Consider the following 24,554-nt stretch of genomic DNA (forward strand, 5'->3'; position numbering starts at 1 on the left):
CATTCACTGTGACCTAATTACATGGGCTTTGTAGCTTTTTATACTATCTCACCTGACTTCGAAAAGCCTCTGGAGCAGAAAGACTCATTAAAACACATTTCTAGCCAAAAGACAGACATGACAGTCATTTTATATATCTTGCTAACACACAATATATGTGCCTTGTATTTAGAATACATGGAAAAATTTAAAATCACCTGTAAAAAAAAAAAAATGAACGCTTTTAGTTCTATTTAGACTGTGGGAGTTGTGCACTTGAGCCTCTTTTGAATGAGTATTACAAAAACAAACACTTAAATTTAAATTTTCACTCGCCTCTTAGGGCTTCTATATAAAAATGTGTCAAAGGAAAAACATTTTTTTTTTTCCCTGTCCTATCAATCATTTGACAACACTTGAGATTTATCTTGGAAACTCTTGGAAAGGTCCCAAACCCCAGGTTAGAAATCACCGCTTTAATCTAACAAGGGAAGGGACCACTGAGCAGATTCCAAAAGTGGGCAAAATAAATATAAATAAAACAAAACTGTATTTTAAAAAAGATTTTAAAGTCCTACCTGTTCCTGCTGGACCAGCAGGGGCTCCACCCATACTCATACCGAGAGCCTGGGCTAAGGTGATGTAGCACCTGAGCAAACAGACACAGACACACTTCAATTTCATAGGCATAATAAGGTTCAGAATTTGATTTCTCACAAAGCATTTCATTCCCCTCACATCCAATTTATCACACAATAAAAATAATGTGGTATGATTCTCCACAGGGAGGCTGGAGGTCAGGCACAGCAGGAGAGGGCTGCCCCTGAAACCAATGGGAATTCAGTGTCTTGCTCAAAGACCCTTCAGCAGAGAGGATGACTGACACTGGGACCTGACCCTGGCCCTCTGGCTAAAGATTGTGCTCCCTTTTCACTGCATAGCTGGCTTCTAGTCAAATATCATGGCAAACTATGCATGCAACAATTTTTTTAGTACTTCAGAGAATACAGAACAAATAGACTATTGCTATTGAAAAAGAATCTCCAAAAATGATTATTTTCTAATCATCAATGTTTCTGATTTCATGAGGTACCAGTTCCACTTTGACTCATTTTTCAGACCTAGCGCAGTGGCAGAGAGAATTAAGGACAGAAAATGTGAAATAGAACAAGTAAAAACAGTGAGCGATTGAATGGAAAGCAGCAAATCACATAATAACCGAAGAGAAGGAATCAGATAATGTTTCAGACGGAGGAAAAAAGGCAGCGAGAATCAGGACTGCCTTGGCGCCTTCAGTCATAAGGCCGGCATGCCACTTCTTTGGCGAGCTGCTGTCTGATGTCTGCTGGTAACTCCCCCCCTGCTGCTGTCCCTTCTCATCTCCTCCTCCTTGTCTACCCTCATCTTTTTACTCTCCGTCATATTTCCTTTTCTCCGTGTCTGTACGACTGGCAGTGGTTGTTGGTGGACTCCTGCCTCCCTTACTATGTCTGATTCTCCACCTGTCTGTGTCAGTCAAATGTTCTGTCATTGACAGAGGTGATGAACACTGTGCAAGAGGGCCTACTCCTCCTGCAGTCCAGTAATAAGTAAACCATAGAAACTGCATTTATTATGAGACTGTGCAATTAATCCCAGGTTGTGTCATCTTTCAAACTTTGTAACACTGTTAGCTGTTGGATAATTGTGGGCCAAATATAAATGACTATTAATGCGTGTCTGTTTATCATTTGAGTTTGCTTGCTGGTCAGTACATTTAAATGAACATTCCCAACATTTTATTTCTGCCTTCATGAGTGTGTTCATGTGTGTGCCCTCATGTATTGCCCTCTACCTGTCAGTCAACGGTGTAATGACGAGTCTTTCGGTGCAGCCCAAGAATTCATTCTGGTAGACAAAGCCCACGTCTGTGATGTTGATGATCATCTTGTCTGAGTCCTCATTGAAGTAGAAACGGCACTGCTTCAGCCACTCAAAGTCGTTGGGGCTTTTGACATGCAGTCGGCACTGGAGGGAGTAAGGGTGAGGACAAGTGAGAGAAGGAGGGACGAAGAGAAGGGAACAGAAGAGGGAAAGAGGTTGGAGGAGAGAGAAGATTACAAAGATGAAAGGATGGAGAGAAGGGCAAGAGAGAAGATGGCAAGCAAAGAATAGAAAATTGAAAGGCACCGTTCAGGTGGTGATGTGAGGTGAGAGATAAAAGCAGGAAGAAAGAGGGAAGGCGGGTTGGAAGGGCAGGATGTATGAGGGGGCATGGGGTGACAGGAAGGTTACAGGTAAAAAGAAGTTGAGAGGCAGGTAAAGGAGGATGAAACAAAAGAGGTGAGAGGCCATGAGATGAATATGAGGTTTGAGGAAGGCAAAGGATAGGAGAGAAGGAAGGGGGAAAGAGGCAAGTCAAAAGGGGGCAGAATAAGGAGGATGATGAGTAGAGAGATGAAACAAAAGGAGATGATAAAGAGGGATGGGATAGAAGAGGGGCACCAGGAGACATTATGGGAGAGGGAAGTGAGGTGAAGAGGACAGCAAAAAAAATTGGAAAAATTGTCAGGACAAGAGAAAAGTAGAGAGAAACCAAGAATAAATTAACACAGCTACGAGGGAATTACACTTATATTTACTCATTTGGCAGATGCTTTTATCCACAGCGACTTATGAGTGCGTAAAATAATCATGATAAAAACATGTCCAAATAAAGTTACTTCACACCTGTTCTATTCACTTTGGAGACCAGCAAGACAATTTGCTGTGCCTGGAGGGGGAAACTTCAAAGCCAGCCCTTTCTGTAGGTCTAAATATCATTTGGCTGCCAATACAAAAAAACCTTTGAAAACTTTTGTCAGATTGACTTTTTGCAGAAAACACCATTTGGTATTCTGACACCCCAACCCTAGGGTATGTGAATATCAAATATAGTTTAACAAAAGGAAAACTATCTTGGCCAGGGAACTCTGATTAGGTATAAACTGAACAGAAATTGTCAAGAGTTTGTTGGTATTGCTCATTGTGTTTTCATACAAAAGGTTTAAAGTACTACCAAATGATCAACAACATACTCACCAGGTCATCAAATATGTCCCTCTGGTGGACATGGATGGTGATGAGCGTTTCATATTTGGTCCTCTCAACAGACCCCAGGTCTCTTGTGGTCATGTCAATCAGTGTGTTGAGCAGGTCCAGGAAGAGCTGGTTGGTTTTGGCCATGATGCGTCGATCATATCGGGCATTGGTCAGAGCCTCTTCAGAGTCCCTTGTCCACATCATCTGAATACCTAGCAAGCCCACCTAGATCAAGAACAATAATATTTGATAGGCAAATCATTGCATGATGATAACATGTATTGAAGAAACTTCAAATTGTAATCACTGCTTTCTTGAGTGAGCCATAAAAAAAAGGTATTGTACTTCCTTGAATACCAAATCGAAGTTGATGATACAGGAAATAGGTTAAGGACAACACATGGTCAAGGAAAGTTAATTTTACAGGTTCACTATGTTGGTGAAGTTGATATAATGTCATGTCTCTAACATGTTTTCTTCTCAAAACACAGCCTTTAGTCTACAAACACCAAGTGTGGCCTATCTATTACTGCTTTGAATCCAACTCTGGCCTACCTGAGCAGGGAAGGAATTAAGGAAGTCAATGAGCTGGAAGCCTGAGTCTTGGATGGTCAGGGCAGCCTGTCGAATCACCAAGTGCAAAGACCTCTGGGATTCCTTCAGCAGAGCATTGAGCCAAACCTCTACATTCCCCTCTGCTGTGACAGCACGCTCCAGTTCCACAGTCTCCCCCTCCCGTGATGACACAGCAAGAATACGGTCATATATCTGGAAAAGATTACATGTTTTATTGATTTGAATCACAGATGGATAATTCTACATCACTTCTTAAGTAAGGGGAAGAATCTCATTAAATTTGTATATACAGTATATTCTTTTCTTACACTGTTCTGATTAGTCAACTAATTTGTATGACCTTGTGTTTTATTTTATTGTCTGTTGCAATTGTTTGTTTGTTTTTGTTTTTCCAGACATTTCAATACTGCAAAAAAGAAATCTCCTGTCAGAGGGTTTGAAAGATGCCACTGTTCTGTGTCACTGACCTGTTCAAAGGCCAAATGTGTAATATAAACACATGATTTTCCCCTTGGGGATAAATAAAGCATCTATCTATCTATATATGAGAGACTGTAAGTGGCTTGATGAAAAAAAATCACCTTGTCATGGAATCGGACACATTTGATGTTGTCAAAGACGTTGAGAAGGTGGGCCTGGATGGTGTGGGAGTCAGACGCCTGGCCCAGGATCTCCAGCAGGGCAGGGTCAGAGACAAAGAAGAAACGAGGGAAGAGTAGACGCTTCTTCTCCAAATAGCTGTTTGACAGCATGATTTAAAAAAAAAATAAATAAAAATCTTACCTACAATAGTTTTTCTCAAAGGAGCTTGTATTTGAAAAACCTGACATATGTACAATAGCTGTCAGCACAACACTAAAAATAAATAATTTTTCTTCTAACCATTTTCAAAAGTACTCCTCTTAGGATAGTGTTTGAACTACTCAGGCTTCAAATCTTCATATCACTTTGACATGCGAGTTAATTATGTACTTTTAGTACTTCATACTCACCCTGTAAGTGACTTCTGGCAGATCTCAAGCTGTTCAAGGAGGTGAGGAAGCAGCTGTCCCATGGTCTCATCTCCCACACATGACTGTACGACATTGGGCATCTCATGGGCTCGCATCATAATCTTCACCCATGACTTGTCGATGTTAGAGAACCGCTTTGCTTCCTAAAAGGTTGAGTCGATTATTCATGTCATTATCAGAGACTAGAACAGTGACATTAAATTTTGGTATTGAAAATAAAATTTGACATTGAAAACAAAATCTGAGCTGAAAAATTAAACACTGGCATAGCAAACTTTTCTTTTATTGGAAAAAGAGAGGAAGAGCAAGGAGCGTGTGATTACATTCAGAAGCCTGACAGGACCACATACCTTGGCAATGGCTTCCACAAATTCACCTGCAACTCCAGAACCACAGGTATGTCTGCTTCTCTCTGCCGCTTTTTTTTTTTCTTTTTATAAACATAGGACAGGTCTGGGTTAAAGTTAACTTTTAACGGTCAGTTAGCTAACCTGTGGTTGGACTTCTGCCAAAACAGCCTAATGTCTGTTAAAGGCCCAGTCCGTCCTATGTGAAAGAACAGCGGCAGAGAGAAACAGTTACCTGCAGTTCGGGAGTTCCAGGTGAACTTGTAGAAGCCATTGCCTCGATATGTGGTCCTATCAGGCTTCTGAATAAATCAAGGCTGCTTGGTCTTCCACTCAAGCCCCTCCCCCCTGCGCCAAAACGGTGACAGAAAGTTCAAAATGACACTGAAAAGTAGTGACAGCCAAAAAAGAAAAAAAAAAAAAAACCCTCACTGAAAAAAAGGGACATATTTGATGAAATCTTAAGATTGACATTGAAAAACACACCATAATTCAAAAAAAATACCAAAATTAAATAAGATTGCAGCTTTTTAAATTACTCTGTTTTATTTTCAGTGGAACCTTTTTCAATGCCAATATCTATTTCAGTGCCAATACAACATTTTCCCAAAACAAATTTTCCAGTGCCACTGTTTACTTTTTCACTTCATGCTTTGTTTTCAATGTCAAAGTTTATTTTCTATGCTAAAATTAAATGACACTGTTCTAGCCCCATAAGATTGTATTTGTTTTTGGGTTGGAGACTTAATTAGAGAATCAAATGTGAATAATTCACTGTGATGTAATCTACCTTGGGCAGCTGTTTGGCAATGTCTCCACCCACAAACACAGCTTCCAGGTAGATCCAGAGGTTCTGAACAGTCATCCAATTTTCGATTATATCAGTGGTGTTGGACAAATTCTGGACCCACTTCTGAATCTGGGCTTTAAATGGGGTGTTGTACCTGGGAAATAAGTTACATCAGCATGTAAACCTTACATTATACCACACACAGTGACAGCTTGTTTGGTTGCTGTGAAGTCCAACAAAGTGATCAAATTACATCTCCTAGTAGGATTTTCATCAAAATCCTACTATAAATTTCAACACTGACATACCTGTTGCTCATAAGAGACCCCAAAATCATCAGGCTGTCCTCCATGCTGGCAATGATCTCTGATGTGCTGTCTCCTCTCAGAAGCAGCTCTCCACGGGTCTTAAAATTAGCAAATGTAAAGGTCTTGTTGTCCCACTCAGCAATCACCTGCTTCAGCTTCTGCTCAATATCCCGCTCCTTCACAGCGCTGATACAGATATCCTGTGTTAATAAAGTACATTAATAAGAGAACTATAAATGAATATTTTCACATTAGTATTTACAGTACGTACCATAGGAAGAAAAAATATATACATAGGGGTTTAATGTAGGTGTGGACTTTTTTACTAAACCTTTATCAAGATAATCATCAAAGTATCATTATAAATATTATCACAACTCATCTTTTTTTCATTTACATTGTCATATTATCGTCAACAATTTTTGACGCACCACATACATAGACTAAATAAATATAAAATACAAGGAGGTTCTCCATAAAGACATCTGCTAGATATTTATCATCACCATTATTAATGTGTTGTCAGCCGATTTAATGGCCTGTATGAAAATAATGCTAGAACTTAAACACATCTATTTGGCACCAGGATTAATGCTCACTAGATTGTAAAAATGATATTAAGGCACATTGCAGCTCTGTTACCTCATGCTATACATCCAATCTGAGTGCGATTTCCCTTTGGGAAATCCCTGCCCTTGCTGAATTATTTTTAATGGTAAATTCGATTATAATTCACATTAGAAGCAACACTAAGTGGGATGTGCATGAAGTACATCACTGATCAAAATTTATTTCAACATTTTTATTTTTGTGCCATTCATCAATTTATTTCAATATCACTTATGCATTTCACCAGTGAAAACAGTCAAAAGATGTAAAGGCTTTTCATACCTATTGTTTCCTATATAAGTAGCCCAATATTCATTCTTACCTCAATCTCCTCTTTATACTTGAGCAGAGGGGCCTCCATAATGTTGCGTAGCTTGAATGTATCAGTTTCCACCTCAAAGGTGTGCCCAGTCACCTGGTCACAAAACCATACAGATTTCTTGGTCAAAGTATAGAAACTAGGTTGTCTATTCATACCAAATGTCAAGACAACACCTATTATATAAGTACAAGAGTATGTCTTAATGAAAACTCTCTCTTAAACAAAAATAACTGATGACTGCAGTGGTATGTTGGTGGCCTAGTTTCTCTGACCTCAGTAATTCTCTTCCAGTGGCGTGTCATCATAGCCTTGTTAGTCATGAGTTCCAGCAGGGGGCAGCACTCACTGAATTCATCAACTGTTTTCTTCAGGTCCAAAAATGCCTGCCAATCCTTCAGAGCCCGAGGCAGCTTGCGACACCTGGTAATTAAAAGGATACAACAGTAAACAAACTCGTAGCTAATACCAGTCTACCAAATTAGAGATTCATTCAGGTCAAACAAGTTAATTCAGAGACTAGGTATGTATGTCTGTGTCCTTTTGAGACACACATGCACCAGCAACACTGCACAGTTGCACAGTGTACCCGGCCCAAAGTAACACTTCTAAAACTGATAGACAGCATGTCTGCCAGAGGACGGAGCTGTCCTGTCTTCTTCAACTCCTACGTCAGCACATATTCCCCTTGTGACTGCTAACTGCTTACAACCAGTTTTCACACTGTCAGGAGAACACAAAAAGTGGAGACTTATTAAAAACTATTTTTCTATTTCATGAAATGCTTTAATATTCTTCAGGCCTCTTGCCCCTGCAATTTCCCTTCGACATGTGCAGAACGAATAAACCCTTGTAGAGGACAGAGTGCAAAGATAAATGTGGATGGGAATGGTGAAATTGAAATCTTTTGGAGCATTAATGCAATGCTTAATGAAAAACATTTCATTGCATAACTCCAGGGGAAAGGACTTTGCATCAGGCAGGAAAGGGGCGCTGCTGAAGGGAAGGACAGACTAATGAAAATCAGTTCATTTGATTCTTTGTTTTTCCATTTTCGTTTCCTTGATATAGTAGTGTTCAAATTTGATGCTTGACACTTTCTATTGGATATATGATTATGATTATATGATGATATCCGATTGCCTGATTACTATGTGCAAAAGCCTCTTTTTCAGTTTGCTCAGTAAATCATCAGTGGAGTTCTGTTTGGTCTAGTCTTTTTTGTTTTAGGTTCAGAAGAATTTTCACTTACAGTTAAGCTCAGGTCAGCATAACTCTGTTTGTCACGGTTAAATACTGATGAGTTTAATTCACTTAAATGTGGTACAAAGATTAATATCACAGTAAATAAACTGTCTAACCTTGTCTGAAACTCCAGAAGCTCATTATTGATCTTCTCGATGTGGATGTCAGCCCAGAGGATATCATAGTAACCATTGACTGTTTCGATGACATTGCTGTAAAGGCCATACAGCTTCTGCAGCAGAGCCAGCTGCTTCCTAATCTCCAGCAGTTGAGGATGCTGGGTAACAGGAAGTCCAAACAGCTCCTCTCCACCTGTGTAAGTGACGTACTTCCTGAACAGGTTGTCAAACCGATTCTAAAGAGAAGAATGGCAATAAAATATCCCACATCAGTTCAAGAACTGTTTTAAAGTACTAAAAATTCCAATTCTATAAAATAATCTAATTCAGCTGCTATGTGTTTCAGCCATTGCAGATTAGGAGTAAAACATGTGAATCTCCATGTATGTACAAACAGTAAAAAACACAATTATGTCATTAATGAATGAAAAAGAAAATGACAAAAAATCCTTTTGAACATAAGTCTGTAACTGGCTTTGTAGAGAACCAGGTCAATTGTCAGACCCAAATTATAAACATACAAACTGACTCACAGACTTAATAACTGATTAATTAATTATTATACCCAATTCAGATCGTCGGTAACAAACCTGGAACATGATGAGTCTATCACTGGCATCTTGAGGAGCGAGCCCCACCACCATGGGGCCATCCTGAAGCAGAGGAAAAAGTAAGTCTTTGCCAGCTGTTACTGAACCTAGTGTTAATGAAGCCACATTAATCATGTGCTGTAATTCAAATAAATAGCTTGATGAGTAATCAGCACAATAATGTAGGTGGTTGAGAAGACTGAGCCTTTTAGTGTACAGTATGTACAGACGTGTGCAGTTGTATCTTGCATTGTTTGTCTCTTTTTTCTTTACCTTCTCATAATCCTGGTAAAAGTGTTGACAGTCTTCCAGGAAGGTCCCCACGTTGCTGACCAGTTCTCCTCTGAAGTTTGGCTGCAGGGCCACCAGCTCGTTCTGCACCTCTGTGCTCCGGGACAGCAGCTTTTCCCAAGTGTAACGTAGCGTATCCACCTTATCGGCCTCTTCTTTTGCCACTGACAGCTCATATTTATGTAGCATAGCATAAGACTCCTGTGCGGAAGAAAAAAGATGCTACATTTGCCTGAAAGAAAATCACACATACATTACATCCTAATTTTTATTAATCAAACCTATACATAAAACATGTAAGAGTTTCACTTTGAGCTTCTGTTTGAGGACAGAACACCTTCATAAATATTACTTAAAGGCTTTAAGTTCATACAAACTAAAGTAACCTTAATGTATACACTTTGCAATTGATAACCAGTCTTACTATACACACACAACTGACACACTTAGACACTGCTAAAATAGTGTCAAGTACAATACTGGAAACATTGATGCATTTCTCACTGTGTGCATTTGTGTGTGTATGGAAAGGGCATCAGGAATAATAAGGACATGATGCTGTGCTTTACCTCTATGGGTCCAACTTGAAAATCAATAGATATTTGCTGCTCTCTGATCTCCTTGAGTGCTGCCATAGCGATGCGAATATCATCAAGGTCTTTGATCTGTCGATTCAGTTTCTTTCCTGCTTCATCTACAAAAGCAAAGATCTGCTCCATCTCTGAGCGATATTTCCTGTTACAGTACAGTCCATAGTCCACCATCCAGTTCTTGGTTTCAACTGTGAGGGACATCTTCAGGTCCGCTAGTACAAAGAAATAAATGCAGAGATCAATAATGGACAGGCTGGAAGTGTTGGGTGTCAAATTTTCTTTAGACTCCTTATCAATAATGATGAAATTGAAAGTGCTGTATTTTATAGCAGCAAGGTACTGATTATAGTTATCAAAGACAGCAAAAAAACTGTTCCAGCAAAGAACCTAATCTAACCTGTGAATAGAGCCAAAGCTCCTACTGTAATGAACTCTGGTTCTGAGTTTATCTCCAGCTCCAGATCTCGATAGAAAAGAATCTGGCTCTCAAACTCTGAAAGCAAGGGACTGCCCTGGATGAATCTGTAAAAGATAAAAACAAACCAAAAAAGCATTGACATGATGGTTAGTACTGTTATAATGATGCAGAGAAACAAAATTCTCAGTGGTAGATATGATTATCAGTTATTAATTTTATTGTACTTCTGCATGGTGTCTTCACGGTCCTTTCTCCAGATGTGATGGTAACGGCTAAAGCGGTCTAGAGCAGTCATCACTTCCTGCACATTAACATAAACAAGAGTTATGTGGGAAATGGGGAAACATTACCTATGTAAATACAATTGTTGGCTTTGTCCATTTACAGTGGGCATGTGTTTTTGTTGGAGCAGACAGAATATAATAAATACATAATAGATAGATCTGTACTGGTTTATCCAATTCAAATCTTGTTAAAATAAACGTGTACTTTTTTGGTGGAGCTGATGGAGGTACTGAGGACAGACACCAGTTTGACTATCTCCTTGTTCTCAGACACACTCTTGTAGTAGTTTCTGGCTTGGAATGGGATGGCCTGAATCACATATGCTGAAATGTCTGAGGTGCTGCCATCTGGAAAGAGTTTGGAGGACAAAATATATGTTTTGATAGAATGTACAGACAGTGGGTGCAAAGGATGCATCTACACAACAGATTTTTCATTATTACATAGATAAATTATTACACATCAGTTAAAGCTTGTCCAGAGAGAGTTGGACTCTTATAACAAAGTTTGAGTGCTGCAGCTACAGGTGTGGACACTTGGAAATGATTCTTCAAATATATAAATCACTTGATTTTTTGTAACCCTGTATATCTTTCTCAAATCAGTGGATACCTGGTCATATATTTAACTAAAATCACTATGACTAACTTTGATTCCAATGTATACCTACAGAACATGTTCATATCCAACTTTTACACTCAAAGTTTGTGTTCCTCTGAGCAAATCAATCACCCTGCAACTTTGTCATCCATTACCATGCAGCGTTTCACTACATTAGCTCAGTGTTAGCTATTGCGGTATGTGACTGAAAGGGCTGCTCTGAGTGACAAAAGGTCTTTTGTTTAAATGTTTCCTTCTAAAGCCACTGACATATTCATGTCATTTCCATCAGCAAGATTCTGTCTGCTCCCAGTCAGATGTGGCTTTGCTCTGCTGAGCTGTGAAATAAGGAAATCTGATTATCAAGTGAGTGTGGTGCAGTAGATAATGAACAGTGTTCTGGTCTGCATGTTGGAAACAATATGGATAAATAACTCTGAAGTCAAAATAGACAGAAAAAGTGATGAGTTGGTGAACTGCTGAGGTTATGTGAGGTAAGGTCTCATATGCTCTCATACCAGCCAGGCTCCTGTATGTTGTTGCTCCATCCTCTGATTCACTCTCAGAACTGTCTTGTTTCAGAGCTGTCATCCGTCTTTCATTCATTTTTCTCTGCAAAATGAAAAACAGATGTAAGGGAACATCTCTGGGTTTGTTTAGCACACTACAGTAATTATCATTAGTTAGTTACAGTTATGAGAATAAATCAATAACATGTTACAAATTACTGCCTCCTTCATTAGATCAAACCCACCTTGGAGATCCTTTCTTTGCTCCACTGGCCGACTCCTTTGCTGACACTGACCACACACTCTACAGCCCGGTTTAAAGCCTGCTGAACCTCTTCCAGTGCTGGAACCATGGCAATGTTAGGGATAGAGAGGGTCACACTGACTCTGAAGATTGCCTGCTGACCGCTGCTTTTGCCATGACTGGTTGACTCACTCTCGGCTACAGGGGAAGAAGAGTAGCTCTGAACATATGGTACGTCACACAAATGATATATGATGAGAGTTTGTGGTCAAATATCCCTGTTGGGATAAAATAGTGACTAAGAGCTATCTTTAGAGTTGAAAAATGCTCTGCTGACAATGTGGTATTGGCACAGAGAGGAGGCTGCTGGCCACCAGTCAGGATGGGAAAGGCAATTTAGTTACAATAGGAACAAAATATACAGTTTGATTAAATTAAAACAAAAATCAAGCTTTTATATGAAACATTTTTATATATTTGATATTAAGATAGGGAAAAGTAATGAGAGCAGCAAAATGGTTACAAGAGACCCACCCAAGAAATGCATGAGCGAGGAGGAGTGGATGCGCTTGCGAAGCATCTCAAGTGTGTTACGTGTCAATCTAAGCAAGGCATCCACGTTGCGGTGGTTGAAGTAGGAGAGCAGCTCCTGGGCTTCTTCCTCCATCACTTCCATCAGATCCCTCTTCTTCTTTCTTCTCATCAAGGGTGAGGAGGGGCCAACACTGGCAGGAGGCAGCAAAGTGTTTCTAGAGAAGAGACGGCCCTCCGAGCGGCCCTCATCTTCACCTGAGATGAAGGAGGTGACACATTGACAGTGAACATGAATGTATTTGACTACAGTTCTCTTTGACTCATGAGGAATTTCAAATGTGAAGTAACACCAAGCTCTAACATTGTAAATACAAATAAGTTATGCCTTTTCTATTCATTAAGCATTCATGTAGTTATGTGCTATTTGATATTAACCGTCTCTCTTCTAGCATGTTTCATTGCACCTTATATTCAATTCTACTTGACCTTAAAAGCAAAATGTTAGTATACCTTCACTGTCCATGTGGTCCATGGTCTTGCTCTCAGTGCAACTTTCTTCCTCAACCCTCTCCACCTCCTCTCTCTGACTGTGGTCAAACTCAAGCAGCATGTTGATCAGTTCGTTAGCAGCCTCCTCCACTAATGAGTTCTTAGTGTGGAGATTCTGGGCTTGTCTTATGCACAGGTCCTGCACACATATGTATATACAGTATGACATATACACTAAATAAGCCATACAAAGACTAGTGACTGCAGCATAGCATTAGCTAAAGGGTTTCCCAGGGTCACCTCAATGACAATAAAACTTCTTGTTTAGAATTCCCAGCATAAAAACATGAAAATTACATGAACACTTGTCACTTCTTTTCAGTTCATTTTAATTCAACTCTCCATACAGAACTGTAATGAAGATATCTGGATATTCAATTATGTCGGCTTCAATTAGTGTCAGTGATTTCTACACAGTATTGGACATCCAAAGGTATGGAAGGGGATTCCCATGAGTCCATGTCATTCACATCTTAGTAATATACAGTATACTGCCTCTTGTGTAGTCAGGCTATTGTTCAAATAACTTTGTTGTGATTACTTAGCAGCTATTCCATCACATTAATAAATCATGATTGATGACCTGCAGCCTCGACTGCTGAGCCACTTTGTGCTCATCCACAACCAGTGTCACAAGACTGACATAAGCAATAGCCTTAACAGAGAGCATATTAATCTATCCTGTATATGTTGCACATGATTCACCATTAAATTAATGCCTTAGGAGAATGAAGTGAAGAAATGATTTTAAAATACTTGAGAAGCATTGGAAAGTATATTAAAGCCCCTGTGCATATAATCTTTATGCAACATCTTTCAAATTATATCATGAGGAGTGGGGGTGGGTGTGTTAAATAACTACAACTACAAACTAATACTGTTATTTTATTTGAAACAGAATATGTATTTACCCTAGTGGTCTGAACAAACGTCTCACAGGTGACTGTTTCATCCTCTGGCAGGACACACAGTGTAGAGCCACTCATCTCCTGCAGCACTGCATCTATCCTAAACTCCACCAAGTCGTTCACCCTGTCCATTAACAGTTCCAGGTCAACTGGAGACACAGGACAACAAAAGTGAGACATAGTCCGACAGAAGTGGAAGCAAAGAAGATGGCAAGCACTGGAGGAGAAGGTGACAGTTGGAAGTGGGAGCAAATTTACAAAGTGATCAATAAAGGAAGAAAGTCCGTACAAAAAAGGTGTGACAGAGCATGTATGTGTGAGAGCCACACACACACACGTTTGGTGAGTATGCAATGAATGCATCAATGTTTTATCAGATAGTGCCAGTGCTGAGTTGCAGGATGTCTTATGCATCAGCATGTGGAACATTGATCTCAATGGATTTTTGCTTACCCAAAGTCTTGTCAATTTGGCTGAGGTACTTTTCTATGTTCAGAGATGTCCAGTTCAGGGAGGTCAGACCTGGGTGTATAGCCTCATCCACCTGTAAAGTAAGGGATCTATGGTGATGCACTTTTTATAATTAGTCCTATTTTGTCATAAATCTGCATGCCACATAATAATGTAAGGATAAATAAAAAAGGATATTTCTGATGAATGATGAAACCAAGCAACAGTTGTATATTTAGTCTTAAGTTACCACATACATACCTATCTAATACATAAACTGTAGGTTGTAACACTGGATTTATTTAATTCATAAATAACTTTAAAACTATAAAAATTAGCAAAGATGTTAACATTTGTCTCAACAGTCCTAAAAAGTCTGACAAAACACATAGAACCACGCTTTTCCTTGACCAGTGATTCTCAAACTTTTTGGCTTGTGACCTAAAATGAAGCAAAAATTACCAGTCTCCCATTCCCAAAAATGAAAAACTTCCAGAATTTCTTCCATTATTATTCTACAACCTAACCTGGCACACTGCTGAATCAGAAACCAGTAAAAACCACCAGCGATGCTAGGGGCTAACCTCATTATTCTGAATGGTATTTTACCCCAGTGAAAAATTACAGCTGGGGTTTTATCAGCAGGAATCTACAATAACCAGCCTATGATAGCCTACACATGAGTAGTTTAGTTAATAATAATAATAATAATAATAATAATAATAAGTGAAAGTAGCTTATAGCCTGGATATAAAGTTCACCTGCACCTACATTAAAACAGTTTGCTTAGCCGGCAAGGTCTGGTTCTCCATTGGTCTAAATGAGTTCCTATCCATATTTGCTAAAACCTGACCATTTTCCCACAGAAAGTGTGGAAAAACTGATTAAATTCAGTGACAGCAATGACTAAATACTCGAGGTCCACCTTAGAATACAAGGTGACTGTTCAGAAGGGCCAATAATTATCTTTAGATTAACCTGACAGGAACTGGGGGCCGAAATCTAATTAAATTAAACTAATGAAACACACCTGTGCTCCAGAAACAGAATTAAAATGATTGGAAAGCCCATGTTATACTGTTGCTGTAGGGAATGAAATCTCTGTATCCCTATAAATCATGTCATACTGTAACTGTTAATATATGGAACAGTAAAATGCTCCACATTCAATAAATTCATAGATTAAATAAATAGTAAATAATAATAATAATAATAATAATAATAATAATAATAATAATAATAATATCAAAATGAACCAATAAATGAAAAGAATTACAAAATTAATATTTTGTCATTTATTACTATTGAAATGTTAATTTAATTTGGAAAGTTACATAATCATACATTTAATGACATGACTTTCCAAAAAAAACAATAAGTAACATGAAGGATTTGAGTTTAAATTAAAAACAAGCACAAATTATATCACAAGCACACCTTACCTTAGCTACATGTGGCATGGCCAGCTGTTCAAAGGCACTCTGAATCTTAGCCCGCACTCTGGTGTTCTCAGTCAACATTAACTGCAAAGGAAAGATATTGATAGAGTTTGTTTTTATACTACCAATAGTGTTGAAATTACTTACTAAGTGGAGAATTCTGTACGTACAACTGAAACTACCTTCTAAGCAGGACGGTACTTTTTTTACAGTGTTTTTATGTCCCTTTGTACAACTCTCTGCATTGTTTCTCAATCTCAGCTACACTTTTCATATACATTTATGTGTGGATTTCAAACACAAATAGGACAAAGGATGTTGCAACTCAACTTGAGGCCTCTCATATTGCTTCTTTACATTGTGTGTATGAGATGTAATAACTACCTGTAACTTGCTGTAGTTTTTTTTTAGGGTGTCCTGTTTCTGCTGAAGCAGAGCAGCAAAGGGCGGGATCTCCAAATTCATCCTTGTCATGCAGTTCGTCTCTCTGATCTGGGTCAGAATCTCGGGGTCAAAGTTGACAAACAGCTCCCCTGTCTCCTGGGACCTGACCAACAGAGAGGCCTGCAGGCCCACACGGGCATGTTCCATCTGGGCAGGAGGTATCAAAGGTGTTTGGGTAGTTTAGAGAAGGTTATGACAAATAATTGGAAGGAGAGGTGAGAGGAAGAGGTACAATAAAGTACAGAAAAAGCAAGAGACCAAGCACAGTGGTTGTGAATAAGATGGGAGAAAACACATTCATGTTGTACAACATAAGTGCATGTTGTACACAATCAGACCATCTTAAATGCATGCTCATGTGCCAAAATGTTATTTTACATTACATATTATACCTTATAATTTTAATATAAACTTTCATCTTATGTTTTTTTTTTGTCCAGTCCACATCATGTGTTCTCACCCCCTTTACCTTTTTCATCCAGTTATGATGGTAAAGAATCTCAAACTCCAACAGGACCCTTGCTAGCCTGTTAAAGTTCTTGATAATCCTCTTGGCCTCTGGTGTGGAAAGAACTCCAGGATGCTACACAGAAATATAATGGTAGTGTAGAACTTAGAAGGAAAAATGCACTAACAATAATACTGTAAATCAACAAAAACAGCACCTAGGCCAAGCCAAGTTTTCTTGTAGAGAGTCACAAATTTATTATCACCTGTTGAAAGAGGTCCATGGGACCCTGGATCCTGCTGTACAGCTGCCTAGCCCACATGATCCGGCCTGCCACTGGGGGCAAGTCCCGGTCAATGGGGGGGTCCAGTTTCTGCTTCATGTAGATACGGGAGACCATTTCAATGTCCCGTCCATAGTTCTGCAGAATGCGCTGATACTTCTCATCAATGCCAAGGTCTGGGATGCCCAGTCTGTTTGAAAATACAAGTGGTTGCATTTCATCAGTATTCAAAAAAGAGGTACAATAAAGTACAGAAAAAAACAAGACAGTGCAAGGGCTTTTTAAAGGAACAGAACTGATTACTATAGAGAACAGGTGGGGAAACAGACACAGGTGGGACACATCAGGGATGATTAACCAAAGGAAGCAAAACTAGAACTCGGACACTGGGGCGACATGACTATGAAAATAAAACAGGAAGTGCATGGGGAAACAGAGCACAAGACAGGGAAGACAAAACTAGACACCAGAAACACTCAACCCAGAACAGAAACCCAAAACACAGCAAACCAAAAACCAAGAAAGTCCAAAAAACAAAACCCTGGAGCCTCCAGGCTAAGACCATGACATTATGCACAAAAAAAGGACCATGGAACTGGCAAACCTGTTGGAATTCAGCATTGGTATTACTTATACTCGCATTTACTGAGTCAGTGCGAAAGGTCTATTCAGAGTTCTGCTGGTTTGCTATGTCTGTCATTTGATTAAAGACTGCTTTTAACCTGAGATGCCAAATGAACACAGTTAACTGTTACTAATTAGCAGCTAGCAATACCTGTTTAGGGGAATCTGCATGGGATAAAAAATTGTGCAAAAGATTGGGTTACCTTTCAAATTTCTTCAGGACACTTAGAGCTCTTTCTGTATTTTGAATCTTTTCAAAGGTGTTATCCATAAAACTCTTCAGCTGATTCTGGAAGCACAAAGACAAAAAACAACATTTACAAAACAGCAGACTAACGAGGTCAGGCACAGGTGTTTTCATTTACCTGATTAGACAATATCTCAGCACACTGAGTAGGTGTTTACACACTGAGCTTGATTAACCTCTCCTGTTAATTTAGTTGTACTTGTTAGAGCAAGGCAATTTGCACCTTTATGGCTCCAACTAGCATATGAACCTCGGTGGTCCTATGTTACAGAGTAAGTGTCTAATCAGCCATGATAACGGAAAACATGTGTGGTGTGAAGGCCCATTAGTTTTACAGTACAATATAGATGAGACAAACTCATTCGTTTTATCTGTAATATTTTACTTACATGGAGCTCAGAGGTGCTTTTGCAGAATTCCTCATAGTCAACATCAAAGTCAGTTCTTCTCTGGTCTAGGAAACTGTAATGTTTTTTCTTCATGTTCAGCACAATAGCCTATGACACACACAAAACACAAGCATACAAATGAGTGAACATCCATGCCACACACAAGTTTTATTGTTAAACTTTCATCGGTTTTAAATCAAAAGTTTTAAAGCCTCCCAAAAATCATCCTCACTACCACTATTCAATCTTCAATCCCGTTTCTTTGACCAACTGTGTGTCAGGATGTTAGGATAACATCACACTGATGTTGGCAACACATCATCTGAGAGTTAATCAAGGTTTTATAATAACAAAGAATAAGAGAAGAAAAGAGTACATAATAATAGTGGAAATGTAATGTAAGAACACTTAAACCTTACCATAAATGATGCATATAATTCAGAACTGTCAAGTTGTACAAAAGGAGAGGGATGCAATCTATTTTGATGCAGCTCTGTTTGTTTACTTGGATTGCAGGTTTACAGGACTGATGGAATTACAGTAGCTGAATTTGGCAGCATGAAAATCATTTACTTGGAAATGTTTGTTTGGGAAAATAACTGAACAACACAAAACAATGGAGCAACTAATACAATTTTTGAGGTTTCTCCTCTGTTCATGCTCCATGCAGTTAGTATTGTCATGTTGTTATTAAGTGATATATGGTGATATGTGGTAAAATGTAATGTCTGTGAGTTTCACCACTACATGCAGTCAACTATGAAAATAGGCCATGCATTACTAAAGGTAAGACTGCGGAGAGACATTACCTCCCATTTTCCTTGCATTTCTGCAGTCTGCACATCCAAAGAAGGTGAAACAAACAGATAGGTCACATCAATATACTCCAAAGGGAAAACATCTGAACACCAATTAGACAAGGTGATTCAAGATTTGGACCGTTATTTTCTCTGACCCAAGGCAGTACAATCTCATTTTGTAAACATAAATAATTTCTTCCCACATAGACTGTACTCCTCTGAGCTGCACTTCCATTTTTGCTATTAATGTGTCATAAATCTCAACATATACAAATGCTTCTTTAACATATTTATTTTTACTCATCTATAGCTGTCCTTCATTATTCACACGTATTTACAAAATTCAATAAATGTAATTAATTAATGAAATAATAAATAACAAAGTCATTCGCAGTGAAACTTTACAGTATATTAACATTTTGCACATTCCATGTATTTAATAGTTTTCATTGCTGTAGATTTCTGCTATTGAAGCCTTACATTTTCTATCCATGGATATATTCCAACATCAATGACTTGCAGAAGAAAAACAGAGGCTCAGCTGGCTAGCACTGGCATTTCATCAGTTAATGGAATGGCTCTCTGTGTTGTTGATGTCTTGACAACAATCTGATCTACCCAACATATACCCACTTGAAACCTGGTGGCCATGGTCTCCAGTCCCTCTATCTTGGAGTCCTGCAGGGCAGAGTAGGTCGAAAATGTGTCCAACATTTCCAGGATCTTGTTGAGTCGTCGCTGGAATGTGTCGAACTTCCCAAAAATGTACATCTCACTGAAGTCAAACTGTCTCTCTGAGGGCGTCTGTTCCAGCTTCTGCTTGGTTTTATGGAAACACCGCTGGTACTCCTGGAAGTTGCAGTTTGAGATGTAACAAAACTGGTCACTTTCATTTTCAGCCATCCATCAAAAACATCTAATGCTCACTCATTGTGACACGTGTCTTGTGTGGAAGACAAACATTGTTACAAACACACATAAAAATTAATACACACAATGCAGCAAAGAAACCACATTTGATGAGAACATAAACAAAGAATAACTATAAGATAAATTATTTACATTATAAATGATGTATCATACCAATAAGTAAAATCCAGTACCTGGTTTAGGTGGATGGCAGCTTTAATTTTGTCAGCAACAACTTGCTGAGGCTGGTCCCATAATGAATTAGAGCCATTATTAGTGATGTAGGCCTTGCAGGCTGTGATCATCTGGTTTGTTACCTGGAGATAGTGATGGTTATGGAGAAATTAAGATATGTATTTAAAATCTTTGTGGACCCAAACAACTTGAGACTATACGTGAAGCAAGATTAGCTAAATATTAGTGCACATATTATCATGAGCAGGGATGTCAAAAGGTCAAAGGGGAAATTTGTTTGAGTGCTGTAATACGGTCAGTATTTATATTCTGTTCACCTATTGTTGGTTATAATATAATCCTCTTTATCAACGTTGTATTGTTTGGAATAGCAACCGCTCCTACCTTAACAAAAAGTGATGTAATCTTTTCCGATGTGTTGTAGTAGCGAGAAATACTGTGAATCATCCTGATGGCATTGATTAAACCTGGGATTGCATCCACCATCGACACCTGGAGTGAAACAGGAATTATAGCTTACTTATGTAATAACATGCACAGTATGTGTGTAACATGCTGGACAGTTCAACATGGAGACAGTGTATTTGGTTTGCTTTTAATGCAGCAGACCACTTGAAGCGATTGAAGTATTTCTTCTTACAGGGTCACTGTTGTAAAGAGGGTCACAAAACTTCTCCAGGCTATAGAGGTACTTGACATTGTCTTTGGCTTCGTTGGCTGCATCAGTGATCCTGATGTCCAGCTCTCGCCACGACTAGACAGAATAAACAAGAATTAAAAGAAAAAAAATGGATAGAGTGCATTTTAGGAGAACCAAATGTCCTGTGAAGCAGCAACGAAGGAAGAAAGGAATTTGTGAAAAATATAGTCACTAAAACCTAAGTGAGTGACATTCATATCTGACCTTTATAAGTTTAGATTTGGCCATCAGGAGCACACCCAGTACAGCTTTGACATCAGGGCTCTTAAGCTGGTCCAGGAGGTAGTTGAAGCGGGACATTCGTCTCTTCCAGTGATCCAGCTCAGCCCGAGGGCCAAGGTCATCAGCTTCCTTTCTCAGCTGGTCACTCTCAGCCAAAACCTGAGGAACAGATACTTCATCAGTACCCTCTGCTTAAACCATAATTTCTGCAGTTTATCTTTTACTTTCCCCCGAATTTCACATATTCAGTTTGTTTTTTTCATTGTGGTAATTTTGCATCTTTCCCCAACAGATCTTGAATTATTTTGGATCATTAAGTGTTTAAGTTGTTAAAAATAACTACAAAAACATGAAATACGTCAAAGTTTATGTAAGAAAAGATCCCACCGCTTTGCATCTGCAACCATTTGTTGCTCCAACTTCATTAAATATTTAGGACATATTCAGTCAAATATTTATCACTTAAGAACTTACACTTAACCTGTTCAAGTTTGAAGATAAATGGTCATTGTGATAAGCTTGAGGATAACGTCTTACCTGTTAACTAACATGTCTCACCTGTTCTATCTGTTTGATCCAGACTTTCATGCAGGCCTCTATCTTGTCTGTGGTCTCTGTGCTGCTGGCTGCTGCCATGTAATCTGATGGGCCTTTCAGCACCCTCAGGTCAAATGTGTCACACCCTTTCAAGGTAACCTGGAGGCAAGATATGACATGGTTTACTTTTTTACAGCGGTGTTTTTAATTTATTTTGTTTGTGGATGTGTTTATGTATGCTCACAAAAATATATTTAAAAGAGGCTGTAGATGTTCAAACGCCCTTCATTTCTCTATATTAATCAAAATAATTATTATAAAACTTGTGTTTTCTCTAAGCAACAAACATATACTAGCAGAGGTTGTGATATCTGGTTAGTGCACAAATATTTAAATGACCTTTGGTTAAGTTCTTTCATTGGGTATTTTATAGCTGTTAAATTAAGAATCAAACTTATTCTTGAACAGTGTCTGCTCCCTGCCTTTTCTTGCAGACTCTCCTGTGCTCCAGCCAAAACGGACACAAAGCTTTCCAATGATGATATGAATTCCTGTTTGACAGCCTGGGCCTGGGGACTGGCCAGCTCCCCCCAGCCATGGTTCATCTTCGTCAGTGTGGGGATGAAGATGTCCGAGAGCAACTGCTCCACACTTTTTAACAGACCCCCTTCTGTTGTGTCCAGCATATTGAAATTTACATCCTAGGAAGAGAAAAGTGTACACACATAAAAAAACAAAACAAACATCAATGTTTATTTCACTGAATCTATCAACTTCCAATATTTAGAGGTTCACTTAAGAGCTAAATTGTAAGTGAACTTCATGACGTTTGGCACTAGATATCTGATATCAAAATCTAACAGTTAGATCTTGACAGAATGGTTTATACATTACTCTACATATCAGCACAGCAGTAGATACCTTCCTAGGTTACAATAAGGGTAAAAAAATCACTGTGTTTCAAGGAAAGAGAAAATTACATTGAGCAATGAAAGCAGGTGGAGAAGAAGCTAACTCAGAAGTGAACAATTGTGGCTAAACAACTAATGGATGAATTAAACTGCCTAATAAATTCACGGCAGACACAGAAAAACTAGAACATCCTACTGTAGTTGTTGTTCACTGAGGAACCCATTGTAACACATTCCCATTTAAGCTAGCCAGTAGTAACCCTCTGGAAATGTTCTGATGTTGTAACACATCTCATTTTAAGACCAACACGTCCATGGCTGCTCAGATGAGTGCAAGTGTATCTTTTATTTATACAACGTGGGCGCTGGATGGGAAAATGACAACTGCATTGGTTTGAAACTAGCAGAGACATTTGTGTTGTGTAAGTGTAAGATAGGGCTCTATGTCTTGATTTTGATATTTTGTTGTAATTAACACCCCATCTTTGATGCCTAGCCTAGATTTGGCTTATTAATGTTCACTATGGCAGCAGACAAACAATGCATGCATTTCAGCATTTTCGGGGAGTGTGAAGCACTTATACCAAATTCACCACCAGGCAGAGAAATACCTGACATACATACAGTACAACTATTTTCCCTGAATTAACTGAAAATACAGATGTACTTTTAAGTATCAAGTTCTTACAAGTGCTCTCTCTATTTTTTCCCTCTAACACATTTGACGCACGCACGCACACACACACACACACACACACACACACACACAAACACACACACACACACAGACAAACACACCAAAATTGTCTTCCTTCCCCCTCTTGCTGTGAGTGTCTAGTAGCAAACATGCCCTGTTATCAGTAGCGATGATTAGCTTTACTGCTGACAGCAGGTGATCAGCAACAATCAATAAGCAGAGCTGCCTGTGGTATCACAGTGCTATGAACCCCCTATAGTCTCACTAGCTCTGGATGAAAAGAACCTGTTTTAGTCCCGGACATCATTTATCACACGAATGGGCTCAAAGAGAAATCGCTGTCAAAGGAGAACCAATCAAATGTTCTTTGATGTCTAGAAACACAGTATTTGTCTTTCAAAACTTACACTGAGAGAATTTGTCTGTTTGCCTAACATTTAATGTTACTAAACGATGGAAATAATCTCATCTCATCGCTTCTTTTAACTTCAATTTTTTAAATGAGTATCATTGATCTTATTCCCACATGTGGCAATTAGGCAAAGTGATTGGATAAAATCTGTCTGTAAAATGCCCATAACCGAATACAATGATGGTCAAATTAGTGTTTTGTCCATGAAATCATTGCACAATTTTGCTATATTTCAAATCCCGGATCAACCTTCACTTACCCTGAGAGAACATAAATTCATGCTTGTTTTTCTCAAAACTGTATAAAGTGACTCACTCTGTGTATGTTCTCAGAGGTGATTGCCTTAGAAGTGTTGGCTCTGGTGAAGAAAACACACACTCCAGTCAATGCCACATCCCTCCCGTCTGTCACAAACACTTTAAACTTCTTGCTGCAACCAGGCTGCCGGGTAACAAGCTGGGAGGGCGCAGAAGCTGCTGCTGCTGCTGCTAAAACAAAGAATTGAAGTCAAAAACAACACAAGCAGCTTTGATTTCTGACTTTCTCACATACTATGGAACATGCAGTGACAGAGATAATTGCATACAGGACAGATCCTCAACTTGATGTGTTGCAGTTTATCAGATACAATCTATCCATTTCATTCATTTTTGATATGAGTGTACATTTTCATGTTACCTGCTTCGATTGGCTCAGTGTCCTGATAGTAGAACATGAGGTGTGGAAGACCCTCAACCACAAAGAATTGCTCCATACGGTCAATCTGAGGAAGATTAAAAGAAAATGTCCAGTACAATCATACACAACAGTCTCCAAAACCGAGAGACATCACATAGTTGTCGTAGTGCTTATTAGTAGATATGCTCAGTGCAACCATGACCAAACTCTAAAATAAAATATTTACCCTTACCCCAAATAAATCACTCCTGTCCCATTCTTAACCCCACAAAACTGAAATAAC

At 38.9% G+C, this 24,554-nt stretch overlaps 1 protein-coding gene across 1 annotated transcript in view; it reads right to left on the bottom strand.

The window, feature by feature from the left end:
* dnah5 (dynein, axonemal, heavy chain 5) overlaps positions 1-24,554 on the bottom strand; it is a 96,264-nt gene that overhangs the window by 62,514 nt on the left and 9,196 nt on the right. The window contains exons 3-40 of the mRNA XM_056379909.1: positions 24,272-24,356; positions 23,909-24,072; positions 22,056-22,274; positions 21,595-21,732; positions 21,019-21,195; positions 20,755-20,868; positions 20,499-20,606; positions 20,114-20,236; positions 19,644-19,859; positions 18,211-18,318; positions 17,778-17,863; positions 16,933-17,140; positions 16,689-16,802; positions 16,160-16,366; positions 15,779-15,859; positions 14,340-14,430; positions 13,890-14,035; positions 12,940-13,117; positions 12,430-12,684; positions 11,897-12,093; positions 11,661-11,754; positions 10,747-10,889; positions 10,482-10,558; positions 10,237-10,361; positions 9,816-10,051; positions 9,229-9,447; positions 8,956-9,018; positions 8,363-8,601; positions 7,277-7,424; positions 7,005-7,097; positions 6,074-6,273; positions 5,766-5,919; positions 4,608-4,771; positions 4,197-4,353; positions 3,595-3,807; positions 3,040-3,264; positions 1,814-1,986; positions 558-628 (exon numbers count right to left, since the gene is read on the bottom strand). Coding sequence (XP_056235884.1) covers positions 558-628; positions 1,814-1,986; positions 3,040-3,264; positions 3,595-3,807; positions 4,197-4,353; positions 4,608-4,771; positions 5,766-5,919; positions 6,074-6,273; positions 7,005-7,097; positions 7,277-7,424; positions 8,363-8,601; positions 8,956-9,018; positions 9,229-9,447; positions 9,816-10,051; positions 10,237-10,361; positions 10,482-10,558; positions 10,747-10,889; positions 11,661-11,754; positions 11,897-12,093; positions 12,430-12,684; positions 12,940-13,117; positions 13,890-14,035; positions 14,340-14,430; positions 15,779-15,859; positions 16,160-16,366; positions 16,689-16,802; positions 16,933-17,140; positions 17,778-17,863; positions 18,211-18,318; positions 19,644-19,859; positions 20,114-20,236; positions 20,499-20,606; positions 20,755-20,868; positions 21,019-21,195; positions 21,595-21,732; positions 22,056-22,274; positions 23,909-24,072; positions 24,272-24,356 — 5,809 coding nt within the window. The remainder of the gene's footprint in view (positions 1-557; positions 629-1,813; positions 1,987-3,039; positions 3,265-3,594; positions 3,808-4,196; positions 4,354-4,607; positions 4,772-5,765; positions 5,920-6,073; positions 6,274-7,004; positions 7,098-7,276; positions 7,425-8,362; positions 8,602-8,955; positions 9,019-9,228; positions 9,448-9,815; positions 10,052-10,236; positions 10,362-10,481; positions 10,559-10,746; positions 10,890-11,660; positions 11,755-11,896; positions 12,094-12,429; positions 12,685-12,939; positions 13,118-13,889; positions 14,036-14,339; positions 14,431-15,778; positions 15,860-16,159; positions 16,367-16,688; positions 16,803-16,932; positions 17,141-17,777; positions 17,864-18,210; positions 18,319-19,643; positions 19,860-20,113; positions 20,237-20,498; positions 20,607-20,754; positions 20,869-21,018; positions 21,196-21,594; positions 21,733-22,055; positions 22,275-23,908; positions 24,073-24,271; positions 24,357-24,554) is intronic.

Source organism: Seriola aureovittata, chromosome 7 (assembly GCF_021018895.1).
Source record: "Seriola aureovittata isolate HTS-2021-v1 ecotype China chromosome 7, ASM2101889v1, whole genome shotgun sequence".
NCBI lineage: Eukaryota > Metazoa > Chordata > Actinopteri > Carangiformes > Carangidae > Seriola > Seriola aureovittata.